The sequence below is a fragment of the Actinia tenebrosa genome, unplaced genomic scaffold, assembly GCF_029948245.1.
Source record: "Actinia tenebrosa isolate PJP-AT-01 unplaced genomic scaffold, QUT_ActTen_1.0 PGA_scaffold15__27_contigs__length_11533743, whole genome shotgun sequence".
Lineage (NCBI taxonomy): Eukaryota > Metazoa > Cnidaria > Anthozoa > Actiniaria > Actiniidae > Actinia > Actinia tenebrosa.
Window position 1 is genome coordinate 6,476,200 of NW_028292575.1, and position 25,777 is coordinate 6,501,976.

Below are 25,777 nucleotides of genomic sequence, written 5' to 3' on the forward strand. Positions count from 1 at the left end.
AACCATGCTTGGGCTGCCTGTGTTATGTCCTTGCTTTGCATGTTGGGTAGTATTAATGGTGGACGAACAAGAAACAAAATGCCGAATCCAAACAACGCGAACCAAACGAGCTCTAGTACCGACCCTAAAAGACCGAATAAGATCTTTAGATATAAACCACTAGCTAATAAATCTTCCGATGATCCTACTCCAGACTATATGAACCTTCTTGGCATGATATTTAGCATGTGTGGACTGATGATGAAGGTAAAGATTTGATCTTATTTTAGAAAATGATTCATCTTTTTTTTCTATAAAAACGAGAATTTTTCTAAAAGAACCCAGTGTTTAGATTGCTCTTGAACGCTTCTTTGGTTATCACTGAATAAAGCTATGGTTTTCAGGCGAATATTGTAAATTCTAGACTGAATTTGCCGGTTTATAATCAAGTTGCACCCTAATATTTTTGTAAAAGCGAAGTCCGACCCAACCGCCATGATAAACCCAGCACTATCATATAGTATAAAGGTTAATGTAGCTTATATGCTTAGGCTTTTTTTCTTTAGGAAATGCTGCTATGGACCAGCTATCAATACAAATAGTATTATGTGAAATTCTTTTTTTAAACTTTCTTTGTTGGTCTCTACAGTTAAAGTGGGCGGCATGGGCTGCGGTTTACTGTTCGTTTATCAGCTTTGCTAATGCAAGATCTTCAGAGGACACCAAACAAATGTTTAGCAGTTTTCTGTAAGTATCCCTCCTGTAAAGCCTGGTTCTCACTGGTGATACAAGCCAACACATGCAGACTTTCACTTATCTTCCAATCTAGGGCATGTTGTCACAAAATGTGCAACCAAAATGCAAGCATAAGAGAATATTTTGTTTTTCTTGCATTGACTTTGTGCTCGTGCTTATGCTTATGCTTGCACTACTAGTGAGAACCAGTACTTAATAGCATACTTAATGTACCTCTAAGAATATGGATTATGCCTTTTATATAAAGAAAGGAATGCTAGTATTCAAAAGTTCAAAAGAAGCATCAACAATCCCTATATTCCAACTCATTTATATTTAAACGTTCCCCTAGTAGGCTGTAAAATATGAAATTTATATATTAAAAAGTATATAAATGCACACAGTTAAAATGTCAGTTGACATTTAAAACAAATGAAATGATATGACCCTAAAGTAGTTTTAGTGAACTAACATGAAACCGCCACCCCCACCCGGTTAGCTCAGTTGGTAAGAGCGTTGGTCTCTCAGGGTCTTAAAATAACTGAGGAGATTAAGGTGCTGCCATTGTAATAATATCTGCAAATGGTTAGACCTTCAAGTCTTCTCGGACAAGGACTTAAAACCGTAGGCCCGGTCTGTCTTCACTATATAACTCTGTATAAGGCGGACATAAAAGAGCCACTGAAGACGCTGGTGATGACCATCTTCAGTACCTGTGCTAAACACAAGAGGGCCACAAGTTAATCAGTTACCAAAATTACTGTCACTCGTCACCCTCATTAAATAAAGTCTTCAATCAATCAATCAAAACATATTGCATATTTCTACCACAGATTGTCAGTTTCAGCAGTCGTCATGTCTTATCTACAAAACCCTCAACCTATGGCAGCGTCATGGTGATACAAGGAGCGCTGGACACAAAGAAAGGAGTAACATATAATAGAATATCTTTTCTTGCTGTATCCTGTAATAATGCTACTATTGACACAAGCCCATGGGACCTACTGGCCTTGAGTTAGATACTGTGAAGTTAAATATGTTTGTGGTTAAAAATTATGGGATTCCACTGTATTGATTATATTGATCAATATTAAATGCTCTCTTTCCCATTTCTTTGTACAATATCCATTTTTAGTCCAAAATACAATCCATTATTTTCTAAGTTGATATTTATTTGTGCTGTTGAGGTTTTGACTTCTTATGTTTCTAACAAAAAGATTGTCACTTAATATGTTAAAATACATAAAGCATATCACAGACTGTCAAATATTGATCTTTATGTCAATTATTTCTGAAAATGTTTCATCAATCTTTAACTGAGCCTAACCAAAAATAAGCATTGAAAAATAAACCCACATTTTTCAAGAAATAATTTGTTTCTTAACTCTTATTTCTCTTGGTTTTACAATGAAAAATTGAATGATACATCTTTTATTGAATTTATTTATATAGAGATATAAATTAGTAAGTAGTTTAGTAGTAAGTGTAGAATTAGAAGTAGATTGTTTCCTATTAACTTGTTAAAAGATGTTAGGGAGCACAGATAATAGGCACTTCCATGGTTTCCTGTGACTACTGCCCTGGAGCCACCATCACATGTGAGTAAAAAAATCATTGGTTCTCCTCTCTGATTTCCTGCTCTCTGGTTTCCTGCTCTCTGGTTTCCTGCTCTCTGGTTTGCTCTTCTCTGGTTTCCTCCTCTGTGGTTTCCTCCTTTCCTTTCCTCTTGAGGTTTACCTTAAGTTCCCTAGCTTTGTCTTGAAAAGTACTAGTATTATTATTTTTGCACACATATTTACAAATTTTGATTATAATGAAGAGAGAGAAAAGAACAGATAGACAAGTGAATTAATTTAGTGTGTAGTGATACGGTTAAAGTAGTTTAAACTTTTTCGAATTAACCGTCACTTAGCCTGTGTACAGCCACTTCCCACCCTTCACCCCTACAGGGAAACGTTTTTTTTGGAGGGGGGAGGGGTGGCAATCACTGTACACAGGCTAACCGCCACTAAACAGAAAATTTTTTTAAATGTTTTAAATGTTGGAATTTATTGGGCTTTTAACTAGATTGGATTTAAGATATATATGGAGAAATAGAAAGTGCACACATTTGCTCTCATAAAGCACAAGCTCCAACCAATCAAAAAGCAAGATTTAGAAATTCCTAATATTATAATTTCTTTTTGGTGTAAGTGTTTAATTTTCCAGCATTTTTATCAAGCCATTATGGAGTGGCCTAGTTACATGGTGTAGTTGCAGATACTATTGTTAACACCTCTGACAATACTGTATATACTCGTATAACTACATACAATAATCTGATAATGCAACAAGTGAATAAGAAGAAAACTTACAACACTGTGTAAAATAAGTTTGTAACTATACATGACTTGTGTGTTCAGTTACAAAAGAGTTTTTCTTGGTCTAATGCCCTCCCTACTCTCCCCTCCCCAACTATAGGTTATGTTGCTTCATATTGAGTTAGTTGTGCAGAAATGATTAGGATTAAACCTTGTCGTAATTCCAATTCCATCTGTGAGTTAGCCGTGCCCTGACTTAGATCAGCCCAGAGGTTGTTTAAGGGTTCTATCTGTGAGTTAGCCATGCCCTGACTTAGTTCAGCCCAGAGGTTGTTTAAGGGTTCTATATGTGAGTTAGCCATGCCCTGACTTAGTTCAGCCCAGAGGTTGTTTAAGGGTTCAATCTGTGATGCCCTTGCCTAGACTTTAATCAGCCCAGAGGTTGTTTTACGGTAAAGATAATACTTAAAGGTCTAGCTATAGGTCCTTTTTATATACTAAAGAAGTTTCTAGGTCTTGCGGTATATATTGGTCCTGAAAGAGTGAAATATGGACTGGAAATTAACTGTTTCATTTTGGAAAATTAAATTTAATGAACTGAGAATGGAATCAGAACAATAGAAACGAGGATAAAAGTACCAACATTGGGATCCCCCAAAACGGTTTTTGAAAAACGTTATGCGACCAAGAAACCGTGTTAACAAGTTAAGAAACAGTGTTTGTATGCAATTGGTTTTCGCAATTCAAAGGAAATTTGAAATCCCACTAAGCAAACAAGACAGTTTCGCTTCCTCATTAGTATTTTCTTAATTAATTTCTCGTTTGTTCTGCCTAGTTGGCAAAATACTCATTACTTTCAACTTATTTTATTTGTGTAATAAACAGTACTACATTTTTTGTAATAATTGGATATAAAGTCTCTCTGTGTTTGTATGACTTGGTAAATATTTCAAGTTTCTGATTGGATTATCAAATCAATCTTGACGTTCATTCTGAAACAGCTTTGTTGCTATGAAACCAGACTGAATTTAAGGTTTCAATTTCTCATTTTTGATAAAAATTCCTTTTTTCGCTCGTTTTCTTATCTTATTTTTCAGACATAAAGACGATTGCAATTCCCAGTTTTCACTTTGCTTTCCTTACGAACTCATGATGAGGCAAATAAAGCTGCATAAAGTGCTGCAGTGACACTAACATGGTTCCCCAGTCAATCAATTCAGAATTCAAAAACAAAATATGAAAAAAAAGATTTTGTTATAGAAATAGAATAAATACGTATGAACAAAAGACATCTCGGTATGAATAACTCTATTACTTTACAAAGACAATTCTGCCAGTTAAATTGACTCCCTGGAAATGTTTTGTTACAACTTACTATTTACATAGGTGTAAAACGACTCAAATCCTTAATTGTTTCAATCACTTAGGCGGTTCCTGTCTTAAACTTGTCAAAAAAATCTCTAGCCACCTTCAAAGACAGTATTTGGATTGTTTCTTTGCTTTTACGTAGCACTGAGTCGGATGAGTTGGTAAAGAGTTGTGTTCCACGTTGGTACAGTCGTCGAAGGTTCTCCCAGAAAGAGTGGTATATCCGACACTGAGTTCCGGCAAAATGAGAGAATTAATTCTGCTATTCTGCCTGGCTTTTGCTTCTATCTACAAGTAAGTTTTGCAATTTTATAAAACAACTAAAGAGCCCCAAAAACTATTTATTCGTAGTAAAATTTAAAAATTCTAGTTACAATGTAGCTCACAGTTATACTGATCTGTATTTTGTGACTTACTTCACAACAATTTCATAAAAGCTGTTCAACAATTATCAAAAAGCTCATCCTTTTAATAGTCCAAAACTTTTTAAATAGTTTTTATCTCACGAAAATTCTTCCAAATTATCTTTTTTCAATTTAAAGTCCACGCTGCTCAAATGAAAACTAAAGCTAGATCAAAAAGTAAAACCAAAAAACTATAGAAATCTCAGTCTAACGTGCGCAAATTCTAAATTCACACTCGCAATGCAAGTTCTAAATTCACACTGATCATCTATTTTAAATTCAAATCCAATCATTATCGTTTATTCAAAACTTTTAATTTTTCGTTATTGTGCAAGTTGGATACTTTTTGCTCCTCTTTTTCATTTTTCCGCAGTCTTATTTCCCCTTTCCTTTTCTCAGTTTGTTTTCGTTCGTTTTTACTGGAAAGCAAATGTTGCTGCAAAAAAAAAAATCACGTCAATTTTAAGGGTTTTTTTCATTTTCTTTTTCGGGTTTTCTCGCTATATAAAAGTTAACTTTTCGTGAACTTTAGATTTCTCTGATGACCAGTAACTAAGTGATTTTCCACCAAAAAAATCAGCGTTTGAAATTTTTCTTTTTCTGGCTGGACCAGAGTTCATCCTAGTCTATCATGCACCGACATATTTGCTAATAGAACCATTTGTTCATTGTTTTCAGACCCATACAAGGATCCAGTGGAGGTAAGCTGGTTAAACATAGTATTTTATCTGTCCAACATCATCTGATTTTCATGATCTGTGTTTATGTGGATCTTAGATAAAGTTTATCAATGCACATATTTTTTAGTATTGAACAGTTACCTAGGAAACTATGTACACGATGAGCCCAGGCCTTAATGAGGTTGTGGAACGGCGCCCTCCCTGGGCTAATTGGCTTAACCGTGCAGGGTTCACACGGTCATGGAAATAGAATACACCTTTCCTGAATTCGCTTGACTGACCACGAAACAATGGTTTGAAGTCGAGACTGAACTTGATTCTTTTTTCATCAAGCCCAACCTCGACTTGAAACCATTGTTTCGTGGTCATCCAAGCGAAGTCTATTCAGGTTTCTTTTCTTTTCTTTTCTTTTCTTTTTTTTTTTTTTTTTTTTTTTTTTTTTTTCCCCTTTTTTGTCATTTTTTATAGTACTTCATTCAATAATTACCATAAAGACGAACATTTCAAATACGATCAATAAGAAGAAAATATGGGACATGGAATTAAAATAAAATGTCAAGGAAGCGTTTTGGAAAAGTCATGAATTTTAATAGAATGAAAAAAATATCATTCATCGTGGAAAAGTAATAAATGATACTTGTTCGTTTGTCTCACGATTGATGGTCATTTGTAGAGGACCGCGACGTTTCGACTGCAAACTGCTAGTCTTCATCAGGCGATGGTGTAGACTGGATGGTGCGTCTTTTATATACGCTCGTCGGATAATCTGCGTCGTGATTGGCTGATCGGTTCATGTTCTTATTGGACAGTTTCATCCACACCCTTGGCACCCTTTGACTTTTCTGGGAGAGATGATTTTAAGACACATTTGATAAGTTTTGCTAAAAAGCCCGATAATAAAATAAAAGTACCCGATACGCCTCGTGTTTGGTGTCGATCCTTCAAAGTCGAACCTGAATCTGTAATTTATTTTAATATTGTGGTGTTATTTTCAGCCAATTGTCCAGTGAAAACAAGGAATCGTGGATGCTGTGTGTTCCCATTCGTGTACAAGGGGGTAACGTATAATCAGTGTATCAAGGGTCACTCGGTATGGTGCTCACAGACCCCAAACTACGATAAAGATGGCAAATGGGACTACTGTGTTGGTAAGGAGGCTATAGATCAGCTGTCTCCTCAAGAAAAGGAAGATACACCCATTCACCAATCCACTCATTCACCCGTCCACCCATTCACCCGACCACCCATTCACCCGTCCACCCATTCACCCGACCACCCATTCACCCGACCACCCATTTACCTGTCTACCCATTCACTCGACCACCCATTTACCCGACCACCCATTTACCTGTCCACCCATTCAACCGACCACCCATTCACACATCCACCCATTTGCCTGACCACCCATTTACCTGACCACCCATTCAACCGACCACCCATTCACCCGACCACCCATTCACCCGACCACCCATTCACCCGACCACCCATTCACCCGACCACCCATTCACCCGACCACCCATTTACCTGTCCACCCATTCAACCGACCACCCATTTATCCGACCACCCTTTTACCCGACCACCCATTCACCTGTCCACCCATTCAACCGACCACACATTCACCCGACCACCCATTCGGCCGACCACCCATTCACACATCCACTCAAATACCTATTAACCCATTCACTCAACCGTCCATCCATTCATCCACCCATCCACTCATTCGCCCAATCACCCATTTACTCATCGACTCATCCATTCATCCATTCATCTTCTCATCCATAAATCCATCTATACATCCTGAGCAAAAAATTTGTTGTTTTGTTTCTCCAGGTCTTGAGGGTAAGATAACAGCAGACGACAAAGCCTGGGTGTACGGTAATGGACAGTATATGGGCAACGATAATGACAGATGGAACGTTATTAAAAGGTAATCCTTGTTCTTACAAATGCGCTGTTTCTAAGAAAAAGATTAATGCTCACATTAAAAAAACTCACAGTTCGGAGGTGCCGTGCCGTGACCGTGACCTTGACCGTGAGATTGCCATGCTCGAGCAGTACTACAAGTTACGATTTATTTTTTTCATAGTGTTCAAGTGAAAGTCCGTGAAATTTCAAATCGCTTCTTTAATAAACGTTCTTTAATTTAGCCACATCCCGGCCTTATTTCAGACCAGAGGTTTGTTCCAGGGTTCGATCTGTGAGCTAGCCATACCCTGACTTAGATCAGCCCATGAGAGGTTGTTTCAGGGTTCGATCTGTGAGCTAGCAATACCCTGACTTTGATCAGATTAGCCCAGTGGTTGTTTTAGGGTATCCGGTACAGTATAAACAATTTGAAGGTTAACGATGAGTCTTTCTTTAAACTTTTCCGGCTTCAGTTACATGTTTGGCACTGACATCGAAGTGGTTGCAATCCTCGTCAAGAACACAGGAGGCCCATCAGGACTTATGGCAACCTTCAGCAATGGAATCCGAACAGACTCTTCCTGGAAATGTACCACCACTACTTACAAAAATTGGCATACCACAAACTTCGACGACAGTTCCTGGCCACATGCAGTGGAACATGCACTCAACGGTTACACGGTCAGGGACATTCCCAGAGATGTCAGGTGGATTGGTGTGCGTGATCCTAACGCTAAGCAGTTTTATTGCAGGCGCAGGATATCAGTCAAACCTCAGCTGCCGCCATCGAGCCCAGGTGAAGTATCACTTTATAAATACATTTTTAAAAATCCATCAGTTGTAGAACTTGGGCCGATATTTAGTACTCAAAGCCTTGTACGGGGGCGGATTTAGGGGTGGCGCCGATGGGGCCACGGCTTCCCTTTTTTGGAAACTTATTAACAAATTAAAACTTTTGGAAATTTATTTAAAAATTGTATTTGCATACGGTCTTGAAGGTTTTCTCTCAGGACGAAGTTTTTCGACCCATCTTTGATTCCTGGATCCGCCCCTGTTGTGCGGGACCTCATTACCTTGGGCGTAATGTTTTCCCCTTGTAGACCACGTGTCATTCTCTTGAGATTATTTGTTTGAGTTAACGTTGTATCCATTTCTATGAGTAATATCTTCTCGTGCGCAACCGTTAAAAAAAGAAATGAGACTCTTGGGAATGAATGACACGTGGTCTGTGGTAGGAAAACATTATGCCCGGAATAAAGATCATACTACCACAGGAAAGACTACTTTAATCAGCCGAAAATCGTACCAAAATGGTTCAACAAACATGATATTTTTTCCTTCTCATTCTCCAGCTTGCAATGAAGCGTTAGGTCTGGAAAGCGGATGGATAGAGAACTCAGCCGTCACTGCCTCGTCCAACTGGGACGCACAACACATGGCTTGGAGGGCACGTCTGAACATCGAGAAACAAGGCAGCTTCACTGGAGGCTGGAGTGCAAGGACTAATAATGTCAACCAATGGATACAGGTATGACCGGAATTTTTCCAGTTAACAACAAGTTTGACCTGTTCTACAGGATTGATTTTACAACATTTTATTATATAGTTAGGATAGTACGCGCGCGCTGATTGGTCAACAACTGACGCCATCTGCGCGCGCGAAGTGCTGCTAGATCCTGCGTTCGTAAATAAATTCAATACCAAAATAAAATTAGTGACTATACAGCACAGTTCAGTTCAATGAAAAATAGTTTTCAGACATTCTGTGCATAATATACATAACACCTAGTATAAAATCTAATCTAAACTAAACTAAACTTTAGATTAGATTAAAGAAGAAACCGGTTTAATCAAGTAAATCCAGATTTTAAGGGTGTTTTTTGGTATTTTTTCCCCCATTAGGTGGATTTTGGTCGTTCTACTCGCGTAACAGCCGTGGCAACCCAGGGTCGTCAAGACTCAGATCAGTGGGTGACCAGATACACCTTGTCATATGGTAACAACCCAAATGATTTGTCATCCTACAGGGTCAATGGATACACTAAGGTACGCCACTAGAGTGCAAACCATATATATCCATGAAATAGTACCAACTATCTACAGTACAAAATAGCACCCATGAAACACCACTAAGGTACACCACTAGAGTGGAAACCATATATATCCATGAAATAGTACTAACTATCTACAGTACAAAACAGCAGCAAATGAAACACCACTAAGGTACACCACTAGAGTGCAAACCATATATATCCATGAAATAGTACCAACTATCTACAGTACAAAATAGCACCAATGAAATAATCGAAAACAAAAAAAATACATGTGTTTAGTGCTATTTAGTTTTGCAGTATTTCACGGATATATGGTCTGCACTCTACCACCACTATCACTATCAAGAAATCTTGTTCGCGGGGCATTGTTTTCAATAGGCTAAGCAAATCAACAATTAGACCCCTAGACCGAGTGGTCTACGAGGCTTTGCACCGTCACGTGATGGCAGCCATGGCAGGAGGCAGAAACAATTGAATTTGGTCTTTGTCTAATCTGATTTACATGAGAAAGATTTCAGTTTCCCAGGGGCAAAATGACTCTATTGTTGTGCCTCTTGTCATGGCTGCCATCACGTGATGGTGCAAAGCCTCTATAGTCAATAAATCATAATTCCTAGGAATAATTGAATCTCGTCTAATATGATTCTTATGAGAAGGAATTAAGTTTTCCTGGGGCAAAATGACCAGTCTATTGTTGTGCCTCTTGTCATGGCTGCCATCACGTGATGGTGCAAATAAATGCCTCTCAATAGCTCATGAGCAGTTTCGCCGAAGGCCATTAGGACGAGAGGACTACTCCCATACCCATACATGAGTACAGTGGAACTGATGTAAATAGAATTTTATTATGGTTTTGTTCTTGTTTATAGCAATTTAATGGCAACACGAACAGAAACACAGTCGTGAAGCATACACTGTCACCAGCAGCTGAGGGTCGATACATACGACTTCACCCCAAAGCGTGGAAAGGCCATATATCAATGAGAATGGAATTCTATGGATGTTACATGGGTAAGAGAAAAACCTCTCTACCTTTCCCTCATTGTTCGAAATTATAAAGTCCACTAATTGGATATAATAATTATTTATTTCTTTACCATCCTCTTGCTTGCTCCCTACCTTCTCCTGCCTTGTTTCTCTTGATCTCTTCTAAAGAGTATATAATGTTTTATTACTGTATGTCATACTACGAGAGCATGCAGTAACTGTTTGATTTCCCTCCTAAAGCTTGCAAGGTCGATATTGGTATTCTCATGGACGAGTCTGGCAGCGTCAGCCCTGAGGACTGGGTTAGAGAAAAGAATTTCGTCAAAGATCTGTCCGATCACTTCGAGTTCGGTCAAAAAGCCGCACAGATCGGTGTCATCTCGTTCAGCACCAGAGCAAATATGGATATCCAACTCAACAGCAACAACAATGGAAACTCCTTCAAAAAGGCTGTAGATAGGATACGCCAAGCTCGTGAGTACGAGTCACGTGACAATCTTGACACGTGATCTATATGAATCACATGACTGCTTTCACACCTGATAATATTCACACGTGATCTTTTTAAATCACATGAGTGCCTTCACACAAGTCACATGACTATTTTTGACACGTGATCTGTATAAGCCACGTGATCTGCATAACTTATATGCCTAGTCGCATGACATCCCTGACAAGTGATCTTTAGTCTTAGTAGGCATATCAAGCCATGTGATCTGTAATGAAAGAGAAATTATTACATAATGCCGGCTACCGTTTTATTATAACTATCATTAAAGTGATGGGTTGTTGTTGATTTTAGGTGGTTGGACGTACACAGCCACAGCCTTGAATCTCGCATACAACCAACTCTTCCATTCATCTAAAGGCGCAAGATCTAATGTTGCCAAGGTCAGTGTTCTATCGCCTTCAGGCCCCGTCCACACGTATCCGGAAATTTTTGCATCCGCAAATATTTTTTTTGCGGATACGAGTTGCGTCCACACGTGTCCGCAAATTTTTGCGTCCGTATCCGCAAATTTTACGAAAACGGATACGTGTGGACGGTGAAAACGATTCGAATAGGCTGCGTGTGGACGCAAACATTTTCGTATCCGCAAAAAATAATTTGCGGATACAAAAATTTCCGGATACGTGTGGACGGGGCCTCATATACGTGTAGATATTCTGATTCGCCGCCATTATGCTAAGGGACCGGTCATCATTTATAGCTTGGGGGAGGGGGAGGGGGCGGGGGAGGGGAGATGCGGGATCGCCGAGTTCTGTTGCACCTCTTATAGTCCTTATTCCCTGTACTATCTCCTGACATACATTTGAATTGACTTTTCTGGACAGGTTTTAATCGTAATCACAGACGGCTTCACCACAAGTGGAAAGGAAAGTCTTAGAGCTCCAACAAAGCGTCTCAAAGATTCTTCAGTGAACATCATCTCAATAGGTGTAGGGAGTAAAATCAACAAGGCTGAGCTGGAGCTAATGGCGACTACCCCGATCAACTCCCATGTGTTTTATGTCACTCAAATGGAACAGCTCAAGGATTTGATTAGTTCTATCACGACCTCGTCCTGTTCTTGTGAGTATTCAAAGTCCATTTGAATTAGCAATTAATGCCATGGGGATAAATGAAGGAATTTATTTATAAAGGAACACATGTGCTTTACCAATGCACCCTGCTTTAGTTGCAGTCGGAAAGGAGTAGTGACCCATGAATTCGGAACTGATCGCATCGCGCGCTCGGCTTTGGGCTTGTCCCGGGTCAGAGCGGTTCCCCATACCTTAATTACGTGTTATTAATAACAATACCTATAACAATAACTAATAACAATAACTAATAACAATAACAAGGGCAGAATAGAGCGTTTTTACGTGACGTCACAGCGGCCATTATGGGGTACCAAAACAATACATTTTCTATCCTCCGGGAATTGAACTCTATTTTTATGCAAATACTGTGCAGAAAGTTTCTATTGTTTATGGCTGCCTTCTCACGTGAGTGAAAACGCTCTATATCACTATTCTTATCAGTAATATATAGGTCATTCCCTTGAAAATAGGATTACCGTTAAATCCCGGTTATAACACCCAGGCTTTTGCTCATTCGTTATTGACGTACCTCATCAAAAAACACCATATAAAACAATAATATTCAAGGGAATAATGCACTTAATCTATTGCCTTATTAACCAAGGTATATCGGTTTCAGCGTTCACTTGCAGATACGTGACATGTGACTATGGAACGTGGGGAGCCTGGTCCAAGTCATGTGGTCAAGGCATGACACGCATTCGAAAGTTGAGCAAGACTAACTGGCACACGACAGAGAAACAGGGTGGATGTGCTGGAATGAAACAGACGTGTGATGCACAGGTCACAGAAACCAAGAATGACAACTGTATGTATTATCTGTCAATCAGTGAATAAATGAATGGGAGAATGAATGGAAGAGCATGTGTGGGGATAACCCTGAAACAGCCTCTGGGCTGATCTAAGTCAGGGCACGGCTAACTCACAGATCAAACCCTGAAACAACCTCTGGGCTGATCTAAGTCAGGGCATGGCTAACTCAAAGATAGAACTCTGAAACAGCCTCTGGGCTGAGCTAAGGCAGCAGGCACGGCTAACTCACAGATCGAAGGAACGACCAACTTACATATTGAATTGATATTTAACAACGACTGAAAGAAGGAATGGAGGAGGGAAGGAGAATAAAAGGAAAAACGAAAGAAAAGGTAGAAGGGAGAGAAGGGAATAGACATGTCGTACTATATGCGCTTGGTTTTCAATTTCAGGTCCATGTCGTTACGTGTCATGTTCGTGGAACCAATGGGGTGCATGGTCAGCCACATGTGGTAAAATGACAAGAATTCGTACCAGTAAAGTCACGCAACACACCGTCACGCGACCAAACTGTGACGGTCTCCAAACTACTTGCCCTTCTCCTGAATCAAAGAGCATTTATATCTCATGTAAGTAGATCTATACTGACTTCATAGTCTTTCTCTTTAGGCCATATATCCTTTGTTTTCTATCATCTCCTATAATTATCCCTTCTCCCCTATAGGCTGTAAGGCTGAGGTGGGCATCATGTTGGACGAGTCAGGTAGTGTCATTGACGAAGACTTTAAGCGAGAGAAGGACTTCGTCAACGCTATGGCAAATGGCTTCGGCAACTATGGTCCAGATGGTATTCAAATGGGTGTGATAACGTTCAGTACAGGCGCTGCTGTCGATATCAAGTTGAACCAGTACAGGAATAAACAAGACTTTGTTAACGCCGTTAACCGTATTGTGCAATTCCGTAAGTATTTCTATAGGCGACGACAAATGAACGACAAAAGCGCGAAAGCCGTGGGATTAGGCATAGACAACGCTTCGTACAAGCATGGTTTGCGCTGTGCCGTGACCGTGACCGTGCCTTGACGTTGTCGGTGCTGTCATCATGCTAGGATGGCCATAAGTAGTATTGTCATTCTTATGATTGAAATTCTGTTTATTATTTGTTTACTGGATTCTGTTTGATGCTTGTACACAGGAGGATGGACCTACACCAATAAGGCTCTTGATCTTGCTCGTACCCATCTCCTCAAGCCTGGCAACGGGGTACGAAAGGGCGTTACCAAGGTAAAGGAAAAGAAATACTGAGAGATGAGAAGGCATACGGACGGACGGACAGACAGACAGACAGACAGACAGACAATCAGACAGACAGACAGACAGACAATCTGACAGACAGACAGACAGACAGGCAGACAGACAGACAGGGAGATACTATAGTCATGTTGATGACATTTGATAAAAAACGAAATTCACTCTTCCCAACCCGTTGTCCTTTGCAGGTTCTCGTCATTATCACAGATGGAGTCAGTACACCGGGAATAGCCAGCCTTAAAGAGCCAGTCAGATTGCTCAAAGAAAGTCACGTGAACATTTTCACGATAGGCATTGGTCGGCGTATTAACAAACGGGAGCTTGATTTGATGGCGTCTCTTCCTACAGAATCCCACGTCTTCCAAGTAGCCAGCATGTCTGAGCTTCCAAAGCTACTACAAAGAATCAGTGACTCATCTTGTCAAGGTATGCAATGTTTTCCCTGTGGACAAAAGGGAATAACCCCTATTATACTTCAAAAAGTCTTGAAATAAATAACAAGAAGTGATAAAGTGATAATAATATTTTTATACCTAGCTTTTACCTGTAAATACGTGACTTGCGACTACGCTCCTTGGTCAGCCTGGTCAGCGTCGTGTGGTAAGGGCATGCGTCGTACACAAAGACTCGTCAAAGTTAACCAGCATACAAAGCAACAACAGGGCGGTTGCTCAGGCCTGCAAACCACGTGCGAAGCAACTAAAACCGAGAGCAAGGATATGAAGTGTAAGTCTTTAGGATCCGTCAGCATTACTTAAATCACTCGCGCGCTTTCTCTCAACAGCCTGCTGTGCATGCGCCAGTTTTGAGACGCGGACGCGTCGGCTTTCCGCCTAATGGCACTCATTTGTCGCAGGAGGACTGAGCAATGCTTAGGTAGACACTACCCACTGTAATATATAAACAGAAAACACGGTAAACATATTAAAAATACGATTAAAGAATTCTGAGAAACTAAACCAAGTGGAGTAAAGCTCTTGTCAAATAAAATGTTCCCAGGTAGCATTTCAAACATTTGACATAAGTTGGCCTCTAAGATTTCCATTCATTACCTTGTCTAATATAATTGTGCATATTTGATATTGAAGGTCAATGTCGTTAACGTCGAGTGTTCCTTAGATTTCCATCCCTGGCATTACCTTGTCTAATATAATTGTTCATATTTGATATTGAAGGTCAGTGTCGTTACGTCGAGTGTTCGTGGAAGCCGTGGGGTGAGTGGTCAGCTACGTGTGGGACGGCGACAAGAAGACGTGAGAGTCTGGTGACTGTTCACGTGACTGACAGGCTGTCTTGTAGCGGGCTGCAAACGACATGCCCTGCCCCTGAAGTAGTGACAAGGACAACCAACTGTAAGTCAAAATATATAGCAATTTCAGCAATTCTCAATCGATAGCTGGTTGGGTTGGTAGAAGTTGGTCGGTAGGTTGGTCGGTTGGTGGTCGCTTTACAAAGGTTAGCCTAATGGGTCTAGTTTTTCTTTTAAAATGATTGCCAACCCCCTGACATTATGACTAATTATGCTGTTATAGTCTCCGCACTGTTTCCAGACACTCTATTGCTGTATCTCAAAGCTTAATTGTTCCCGCGCTTTTCTCAAACCACAACAGGTCCATGTAAAGGAATCTCATGCACGTGGAACGTGTGGAGCATGTGGTCAGCTACGTGTGGTCGCGCGCAACGACGACGAACAATCAAATCCACGCCCATCATCCAGAACCTGCCTGACTGCTCTAAAGTCCCACAGACATGCAGCCAGAGACCAGAGATAGAAACAAGGACTACAAACTGTGTGTGTGCGTACGTGGAGTGTGTATGGAATCCTTACTCTGCGTGGTCTGCAACTTGCGGAGTCGTGACAAGAACAAGGACCATCAAGACTATCAGGCAAGTGATCATGTCTTGATTGGGTCCCCCAATAATACGGCTGGTGTAAACACACCGGTGCAAATGTTGCTTGCATACAACCATGTCCCCTTTACAGTTCCCTGCGCCATCTTGAAAGGTAGTCGTGCCTTTGCATGGAAGCGAGACGAACAGTGAGCATGCAATGATAGAGACATGTGAATAATTGTCCAAGGCGTTGGGGAAGGTCTCTATACGGCTACCTTTCAAGATGGCGCAGGGAACTGTGAAGGGCACTATTGCCGATAAGCCACTCTTTCAATGTTAATAAAATAAGCTCATTAATAATACAAGTCGAATTTACACAATGAAATTTAATGCGCGCGACGTTGCATGTGTGTCTGTCTGGGCCTTGAATAGCCAAGAGATTCTTGATTTCAGGATATCGATAAAATTTGAACTTTTTTTGCTTAAATGTACTCGAGTTTAACCAGCATTTAAAGACTAGTTTGAATCAAAAATATGAAATCTATAAAAGGGAATCTATAGTGATTTCAAATCGTATGCTTCTTTTTTTTTCCTGCCAGGAAGACCATCAATAAACCCGACTGCAGTGGCTTAAAACAGGAATGCACTGAGAAGCCTCAGACTGAAAGACGAGAAGTCAAATGCACCTGTAAGTTTGTCAAGTGTACACAGAACCCGTGGACTGACTGGTCTGCTACGTGTGGAAAAGCAACGAGACAGAGAACATGGAAGGTATTGAAATACTTGAAATATGGAAATGTCTTTACGATGCGTGTTTTCTGTCCTTTTTTATCAGTCTTATGAAATCTTCAAAAGCCAAAATATGGGCCATGGAGGGTACCAGGGAGGGCAAAGGATTATTTGTCAAATCAAACAGTTCCTAATACCCAGTCTCCTATTTCATAATATCTTACGGTAATCAAAATGGCGGCTGGTGACTGATTAAGACAACACCGATTTGCATGTATGCTTTGTGTTTATTAATTTCAATTGCTGATAGGGCAAGAGGAAGCTTTTCTGGTACATGTAACATAAAATTTTCAATGTAAAGTTATATTTCAGGACGAATTTTGAAAAGGTTAACTCGAAATACGAATCCATTTTGAAGCCGTCGTGGAACTTTTGGCGATGCAACAAAAATGCTTCTGATTGGTTAATAGTAACCGGAAGTGCGTGCGCGAGAACACCTGGTATAGGTTGAGAAGATCTCGCCTCCCCTCCGCCCTACAATATCTGGACGAGCAGTGATATTGTGCATTGTGATTGGTTCAAATGATATCGCGGACTGTGATTGGTTCAAATGATATCGCGTACTGTGATTGGTCCTAATGATGTCCTCAATGCCGTACCGTGTCTTAAAATGGACTCATATGAACTCTGCTCTATCTTCAGACTCTTCTCTGCTGTGCAAATAAAACTACTTCATTAAACAAATATTCTGGTTTCTCTTAGACAACACAAGTAACAGAAAATAGACTGACCTGTGACAACCTGCCACAATCCTGCCCTGCACCAGAGGTGGAGAATCGTGAGACCAAATGCACCTGTAAGTTTGTCAAGTGTACGAAGAACCCGTGGACAGACTGGTCTGCTACTTGTGGGAAAGCAACGAGACAGAGAACATGGAAGGTACTAGGACTAGTTTCTCTTAAAGCCCACATGCAAAGAAGTCACCATAGGAGCTAAAAACTAGTGTAAGACACACAAGATCCTCCATAGGAGTTTAACATCACTGACACTGGTGACACATCGAGTGTACTGTTCATAGCAAGGGGTTAATCATCTATGGTCTAGAGGCCGACTAACCTCTCCTTAGGCTTCAGCCGAGCTTCCTGATCAGTCTGTAAATTCAGCAAAGGAGTCTAGAGCACTCCAAAGTCTGGAGTTATGGTATAGTCCCCCTAAATTTAGGAACTGATCTCAAAGCGCTATAATTAGTTGCATTGATAATAATGATACATAACAATTCTTTCTTAAACTTTTCACATCATCGCAATTGTTAGACTACCCAAGTGACTGAGGACAGACTTAACTGCGACAATCTACCACAATCCTGTCCAACCAAACCAGAGGTGGAGAGTCGCGAGACCATGTGTTCGTGCAAGACCGTCGACTGTGTGCCAGGGGCATGGGGTGATTGGTCAAATGACTGCGGTGATGTTACAAGGCGTAGGAACATCACCGAAACGGCTAAAGTTGTGCAGCAGTTGAGCTGTCATGGGTTACCACAGAAGTGTGCAAATACATTCGAGGAAGAAAATAAGACACTCCCAGATGCATGTGAGTACAGGTTAAAAAACATTTTTGGGAGACCTTTAGACTTTCCTGAATTTGCTTGAATGACCAAGAAACAATAGCTTCAAGTCGAGGTTAGACTTGATAAAACACAGTAAATGTATGAACACAGCAAGTCCAACCTCAACTTCGAGTCATTGTTTCGCATTGAGAAAGGTCTATTGCTGGGTTTCAATCAGTCGATAAGTCTTTGAATCATAATCTGCTCCAAATGGTGGTCAAACATTGACCACCATGTGCTTTCAAGCAGAAACGATTCTATTACGGGATTCAGACGATAAACATCCTGAGTGAGACAGGAAAAAATCAAGAAATAATACTCTCTCGTTTCTCTCGCACTGACGTCAGGGCATTGGGAAGAAAGTTAAGTGCACGCATACGACTAGTAATAGTTATAATGCCTCTCCGGTCGCGCAAACGAGATGAATGCAATGTTTATTCCACGCTACTGTTACCCACTCATAAATAATAGAACTTGTGTGTATTTTATTTTATTGTGTGTTGCTAGCAACATCTGCCAAATAAACGTCTGTGCAAATGTTCGCATTGGGACGGGCATAGGGTAGTGCGCGCAAGTTCTAAGGCTGCGTTCATAATGTATGACAGGGGGGGGGGGCAGGTGAAATTTAGGGGGGATCGGAAAAATTTTACCAGTAAAATGGGGGGGGGGGGTTGAAACATTTTTAAAGAGAATTGGGGGGGGGGGGGGGGGATACAAAATTTTTAGAAGAAGCTATGAGAGATTGCCCGGGGAGTTATTTTGGGGGGGATTTCAAGGGGGGTCCTCCCCCCCCCCCTGCCATACATTATGAACGCAGCTTAATCTTCGGAGCCCTGTGTGTGTCTTTCTATTGGATATGGGCGTTAAGATTGAGTGAGATTTCGGCATTGTTTTTGTGGTCTAGGTCAGGAATGTTTCACCGTCCTGTGCTACTATAGTGCCTGGCAGCCATGGTCTGCAACTTGTGGACCAGCAACCAGAAGAAGATACCAGATAATAGATGAAATTGAAGTGCTTAGGAAGTCCTGCGAGAAACTTCCATTGGAGTGTACTGGGGACCAGCAACAGACGCAGACAAGGGACACGCCTCCTTGTAAGTAAAAATGCATTCTGGTCTAGCTTGGGTACGAATATTTACCCGAACTATACCATAATCAACCAAGTTTGTTATCTTTAAAAAAAAAATTTTTGTACTTTTCTGTAGCAATTGTCCTCTTTCACTATGACGTCACTGCTTGTTTATGTGGGGGATAGAATCGCCAAATCCAATAGAAAATTCAACAAAATTTGCTCCTAGCGAAACAGTTTAATCTAAAATGGCTTGGTTTCCAGATATAATATGTGTTAATATGTACTAAAAAATATTCTGAGCGTTTGCTGGCTATTCTACTTCTCTTCGTGGATTGATACGGGTTTTAGAACAATTTTCGGTGAATTTGCGTTGATTTGACCCCATCCGACGACCATGTTCCTTTGCGTTTAAACAATAGATTGTTTTGACGCGATATCATAGTGAAATAGGGCAATTGTATTAGCGATTGCATCGCTTAACAATTTAGCCCTTAATCGAGGCTCTTGCTCCCTACCACCAAAAAATACTATGGCCTGGAAACAATTGTTAGCAAATCTGTCTGTCCTTTATAAAACAATAAAACCTGCTACTAATAAGAAAGGTCACACAGTGTACACTTCTAGCATTAACCCTTCTTAAATACTCTTATGCTCTTAGGTCCTACTACACCAACACCGAAACCCTGAACATCAGGTGAAAACTATCCAGTACAGACTACATGGGCATACACTGCCATGGCTTAGTACATAGAATAAACAATAGATATAAACAAGATAGAGGGGTACAGGTGGTGCTGGTACGCAAGGGGGGCGGGGTACGCAAGGGGGGCGGGGCGGGCGAGTGGAGGAAAGGGGACATCATGAAAATAAAGAAGAAGAAGAATAAGCATATGGTTTGTACACCTTGAGGTTTTTGTAGTTAAAATGGTACTGGGATATATAGTAATTAAAGTAGTAAAAAATGAATAAGAAATTGATCGAAGATAAAATGACTTGTAAGACTAAATGGGTAAAACAATAAGGAAAAAATTATTCAATAAAATAAAAGAGAGAATGTAAGTTGATTAATATGGAAAACAAATGATAAACGGTGTTTTTAGCAAAGTGTAGAAAAATAATCCTTAGATTTCAATTTTATCCCAAAAAAACCCATAAAATAAACCCATGGATGCATATGTTCATAAGCTTAATTAATTGCCTCATAGATCAAGAACATTCAGTCATAAAAAATAAGAAAAAAATAAAAAGAATTAAAAAATAAATGGGAAGGCGTAAGTTGCACGCAGCATTGCAGTGTGTAACCTACAGAGCAATTTGAGGAAAAAAATTGCAAGACAAGTCATTTCTACTTTTGGCAACAATTACATCTCCATTGCACCATGTAATCACTCTTGCAAATTGTGTCGTGACGCCATTGCGAGACAAGTTGCAGAGAAAATTGCATCATGTAATCGCGGCTTTAGCAATTTTCCCACAGCGGCACTTCTTTCAACAAATCTGATTGGAATTTAGACATCGTTTTTTGCAAAGGGGGGGAAGCAAGAAATTCCAGAGAACAATATTTATTCTGAAAGCACAGGAGAGAACCAAAAAGCAACTTTACTGACATAAAATTGATCAGGAATTTTATCCTGGATTGTCACATTGATGAGAGGAGAGCACTTTCACTGGTACGGTACCATACTTCTGAAAAATACACAGCAAACAACTTGGGGGCTGATCAAAGTCAGGGCATGACTAAGCAAATTGGAATTAAGTACAGTATGTTACTTTTGGGGAGAGAGGAAAATGGGAGAACCAGGAGAAAAACCCTCGAATCAATGGACTGACACAACAAACCCTACCCATGTTCGATACTAAGGATAGGAATCAAATTGAGACCCCAGAAGTAAGAGGCGAATGTCAATACTACCACACCACCCTTTATTTGTAAAAAAAGTAATTTCGCAAATTTATGTATAAACCACCACGTCATTTTTTGAACTCCAAAAATTTAAAATAAAACTCAGGTTTTGTTTATTTATTAAACACAAAATCTTGTGACACAGTCTGTGTTCTCATGATCAGGTTCTATATTCTCCCAAATAATTCATGCTAAATAACTAGCTCTTGGAAGAAGAATTTAGGATTTCATCAAAATAAATTAACCATCTTGTTTTGTATCAAAAATGGTTTTGACCGGATAAATGTTCATACCTTTCATTATGATAAATGTTTGAAAAACTAAACACTTGATAAAATACCATACATATGATTCTAAAATACCATTTTATGCAGCAATACTTTCTTCCCTTCCTATGCTAGCTCAGAACCTTTTTCCTTAGATATTGTGACAACAGGAATGGTGGAAGTTTGAATGAGCTCTGGTGATTTTGTATTTCCATGAGTCGCGAGCCACTACAGTTATGACCTTTAATCAAAGAAAACTCTATAAGATTTGGAAAAAATAAGATGAGAAAAAAAAGATACCCCCCCCCCCCCCCCCACCAAAATAAAACATGTTAACCACTCCCCGGTGGACAGCTTAATGCCTAAAAGGTTTTGCAATCCAATTCACCTTTTTGGTGCTAGCTTGGATTGTGTTAAGGCCACCAAAAAGTTGGGACATTGTTCTCGGATTCCCATACAAATTTAGGTTGATTTTCTTGACAGCAGCAAGAAAAGCTTCAATCAAGCTAGAAAAATTATTTCTTATTTGTATTTAGAGAATTAACTAAACAAAACCAAGTAAATAGTTCAGTACATTTGTACAGAAATTCGAAAAGGAACCCCCTCAAAGCACAGGAGAGAACCTACAAACAACTCAACTCACACGTGACACTGAGCCTGACAAGGCTCAAACCCAGGTCGCACTGGTGAGAGGAGTGCAGGCCACCCGTGCTTCCCTTTCTTCTTGTGGTCTGTCTAAGACCAGTGTCAAGGGAGTATAAAGGGGTGACTAGTGTTGCTGTTGTACTTACTTTGGCAGGTCAGCTTGAGGTACTGACAGATGGCATGCACCATCATTCTGTCCAAGCTGAAAAGACAGGTTAGTATAGATGTAATAGAAGTCCATAATTTATTTTATCTTTCACATTTTATCTAGCAAAACCACTAAATATACAGGTAGATTTTAAAATATTTTAGATAAGTAGGTATGGTAGGTTATGATGTTGGAAGCGATAACCTTCAATACTTTTACTGTGAAAAAAACATATTTTAAAAAGCCATCTTTTAAAATTCAGTTCCAGATGCCGTAGACCGGACAGCTTGGACCAGATATCATTATTTACAGTAGTGTAACTATGGTTTTCAATATTCTCACTGCTAACTCTGACATTAAACAGCTTGTTGTGAAATTAGTTGTTACTGCTGCCGACTGCTTATTTCAGATTGACAGAAACGAAAAGCCAAATTTTATCATGTACTACGCAACTACCAAGTTCACAGAATATCAGAAACCTCAGTAACTATGGAACACAGTTTTATGGGATACAATACAATACAATACAATAACTTTATTTAATGTGGTCAAAAAAGCCAAGTTAATAAATAGATAAATAAAAAATTAATTAATTAAATACCTGGATGGAAGTATAGATATGATAACGGCATCAGGCATTTCAGAGAAACAGGATAGCAGTTCGTTTTCAAGCATTTCAAGTCCTCCCTAGTGAGATCAAAACAGTTATTCTTAGCAAACTCATTGCAGGACAAAAAAATCCATTTACTCTTGGAAATTGATGTAAAACCATTGTACTTTTGCTGCCATCTAACAAGGCTGCAATCACGTGATGTTGCAAAACCTTTCTTAGTTTAGTGTAAAGTTAACTCACCAGTGGGAAACGCTTCTTCCGGAATGTTCCTCTGATTTTCTTGTCAATATTTAGGTAGGACTTCTCGGCATCAGCATACATTTCTTCAAAACATATATTCAAGGTTTAACTATTTGTCTGGGATATATACAGTACACTATGGATTTCTTTGTGCCGCTATATCCCTGGCTGTAGCTCACCAACCCTGGGTCACTCTACTTTGACTTACTCTCATTGCAATCTTCTCTGTTGTCGTCAGTCACAGCTGCACAAGTAGTGCTTGCATTCTCACATGCCTCTGCTTGTGAGTGAATATATTGGTATTGTTGATCCTCTGGAAGACTTGCATAGTCATTCCAAATCTTGGAAAAATAAAACAAAAAGGTATCAAAGACTCACTCAGTGCAACTTTGAATCGTATTGTGTCTTTAATGACCATAATTGCTCAAATGGTGTCCTGACCCTCCTGATCTGTAATGATTTGTGATGATCACCCTTATCACTATCGTATACAACACACTCACGCCATCCTCCAACTTGAGTCATAGCGTGTAAATCAAGCCTACAACTTACCTAAGACAGATGCGTGCAACACGAAAAAAGTTACAGTATTTTAAAGTGTTTTAAAAAGCTACAACAAGAGTAGGTGTCATGATGCAGGCGTGTCGTATACGATAGATGTAGGCAAAAATTGGCTGTCTAAATCGACCTTTATGAGGACTTAAGGGATAACGGGAAACAGTAAAATAATAATAATATAATAATATAATAATATTTATTTATAAAGCGCAAATACAAATCTGTTCTAAGCGCTAGTAAACAAACGACAAAGACAACGACAAAATAAAATTATTTACAAAGAATATGCTAATTTGAAGAGATAAGTTTTAAGTTCAGTTTTGAATGAGGCTAGACTTGAATAAATTCTAGTAACAAGGCACAATTAGTATTAGGGGAAAAAAATTGACAGTCTTTATGTTGTTTGGGGTTTTCATTAAGTTTCGTAATAATAGAAGATCATGAATACACTGGTGGTTGTTTGTCATGTTGTTAATGATGTTGTATCATTTACTGATACTGCTGCTGGTATTCTGGATGTTACTTTTGATGTTGCTGCTTCTATTTGGTGTTGTTGATACCTTCATCTTGTATGGATCTTCAAACAGAGTAGAGAAGATTGTCATAGTCTGGTTGACCATATCAGACAGTTCCAGTTCCTGTATCTCTTCATGATCCACAAGGCTGAGCAGAAAACAGGCTGTTATACACATGAAAGAAAAAAATTAAACAATTAACTTTTTGCTAAAACCTCCAAAAATTCTGAAGCAAAAGAATAATTGTTTTACGAGGATAGCACTTAATAGCCAATGGCTAAAGGCCAGTTTAGACGGTACGATTTTCGCCTACAACTATCGTATGCAACATGCTCACGTCTGTCGTAGGCGAGTTGTAGGCTTGATTTACACGCTACAACTCGAGTTGTAGGATGGCGCGAGCATGTTGTATACAATAGTTGTAGGCGAAAATCGTATCGTCTAAGCTGGCCTTAACAAGCCTGTGACACTCCTTCGATCCATGATTGAATTTGAAATGCCATTATTATTATTTTCTCTAATAGTAAGCTAGTGTCCTGATCAGTAAATGTGGCTTTAGTTGCAATACACTTACTATTTTCATATCGCCTGCCACTACGGCTTCCCTTTGGCCTGCGACTCGATGTATTCACAAAGAATTTTGGTCCAAGTTTTGGCCTGCGTTGGCGTGGTGACCTGGTTGGTTCCGTTGCCTCTGTAGGAAGCTCAATTGGTGGATCAGATCCCTCCCAACTATAAATATAATAATTACAAGGTTAAGGCAATCAGTCTCTGTGTAAATAATGACTTTTGCAGAGGCCAAACAACAGCACTGTTGAAAAAACTCCCTCTAAAGGAAAAGACAAAAAAAAAAAAGATAAAACTGTCTGAAAAAATTTACAATCAATGAAATTTAAAGAATTTTATAGAAATATGTTGATTTTTTTCTACCACTAAAATAATTAAAAATTGTTTAAACAATTATAAATTAAAATTAATCTTACCAAGTTTTTTATTTAGCTATAGTATAAAACTAATGAATACGAGTTAAGCCTATTTTTCCAAAACATTTAAATACAGCTGAATTTTTAATGTGTTTTTTACAAACGTTGTGAACTCTATAAAATAAAAATTCTTCTAGATTATCAAATAAAGTATATGATATCGAAAAATATGAATTATCGAAACAAAATAACAAGATTTATCGTCCTAATAAAGTACATATCGATGGTCAAGACCCGCCAAAAAAACAGAGGCTGATAAAATGGCGCTAAATACTTACGTTGGATATTCAATATCTTCATCTGAAATTATTATTCGATGTTTGAGACGATCATTAATGTCCAAGACCCCCATGATAGATTATTTTTCAGCAAGGAAGGTTGCTTTAAAAGTCTCTATCTCTCGGTGTTTTGGTTTGTTTGACCAAGAAATCGTAGAACTCGGCAAACCAAGATGGCGGCCGTTTACGGACATCAAGTGATGTAATCATGAGATACTACATGCTGATTGGTTGGAATGACATTAGAATTAATTGCTTTTTTGCTTACAACTCGCGACTCCTGCACTAAATATTACGTTTAAAAGTATAATATTTTCTTGAATTCAGAT

At 39.4% G+C, this 25,777-nt stretch overlaps 3 protein-coding genes across 4 annotated transcripts; 2 read left to right on the plus strand and 1 right to left on the minus strand.

The window, feature by feature from the left end:
- The first annotated feature begins 32 nt into the window (after nt 1-32).
- Nucleotides 33-2,340, plus strand: LOC116308350 (PAT complex subunit Asterix). Its single transcript, XM_031718755.2, has 3 exons — nt 33-246; nt 629-726; nt 1,548-2,340. Exons 1-3 carry the CDS (start codon nt 40-42, stop codon nt 1,612-1,614), a joined length of 372 nt encoding a protein of 123 aa, XP_031574615.1. The 5' UTR covers nt 33-39; the 3' UTR covers nt 1,615-2,340.
- A 2,174-nt stretch (nt 2,341-4,514) lies between these two features.
- On the plus strand, nt 4,515-20,123 carry LOC116308348 (uncharacterized). 2 transcript variants are annotated; one of them, XM_089030412.1, is made up of 24 exons: nt 4,516-4,676; nt 5,465-5,487; nt 6,462-6,614; nt 7,297-7,393; nt 7,845-8,167; nt 8,724-8,899; nt 9,274-9,417; nt 10,295-10,436; nt 10,653-10,886; nt 11,215-11,303; nt 11,748-11,985; nt 12,616-12,804; nt 13,202-13,378; nt 13,474-13,710; nt 13,945-14,033; nt 14,249-14,486; nt 14,598-14,786; nt 15,236-15,412; nt 15,671-15,951; nt 16,497-16,664; nt 17,385-17,561; nt 17,936-18,212; nt 19,133-19,321; nt 19,958-20,123. In XM_089030412.1, the coding sequence occupies exons 1-24, from the start codon at nt 4,627-4,629 to the stop codon at nt 19,984-19,986; spliced, it is 4,086 nt and encodes a 1,361-aa protein (XP_088886538.1). In that variant the 5' UTR covers nt 4,516-4,626; the 3' UTR covers nt 19,987-20,123. The 2 variants fall into 2 exon arrangements, with proteins under 2 accessions (XP_088886539.1, XP_088886538.1); XM_089030413.1 differs by lacking the exon at nt 17,385-17,561 and having other exon boundaries at nt 4,515-4,676.
- A 1,168-nt stretch (nt 20,124-21,291) lies between these two features.
- LOC116308349 (R3H domain-containing protein 4) lies at nt 21,292-25,634 on the minus strand. The gene is made up of 8 exons (XM_031718754.2): nt 25,449-25,634; nt 24,762-24,919; nt 24,233-24,351; nt 23,323-23,455; nt 23,115-23,197; nt 22,863-22,948; nt 22,260-22,315; nt 21,292-21,709 (listed from the first exon to the last, which is right to left on the minus strand). Exons 1-8 carry the CDS (start codon nt 25,520-25,522, stop codon nt 21,600-21,602), a joined length of 819 nt encoding a protein of 272 aa, XP_031574614.2. The 5' UTR covers nt 25,523-25,634; the 3' UTR covers nt 21,292-21,599.
- Between the last annotated feature and the right edge of the window lie 143 nt (nt 25,635-25,777).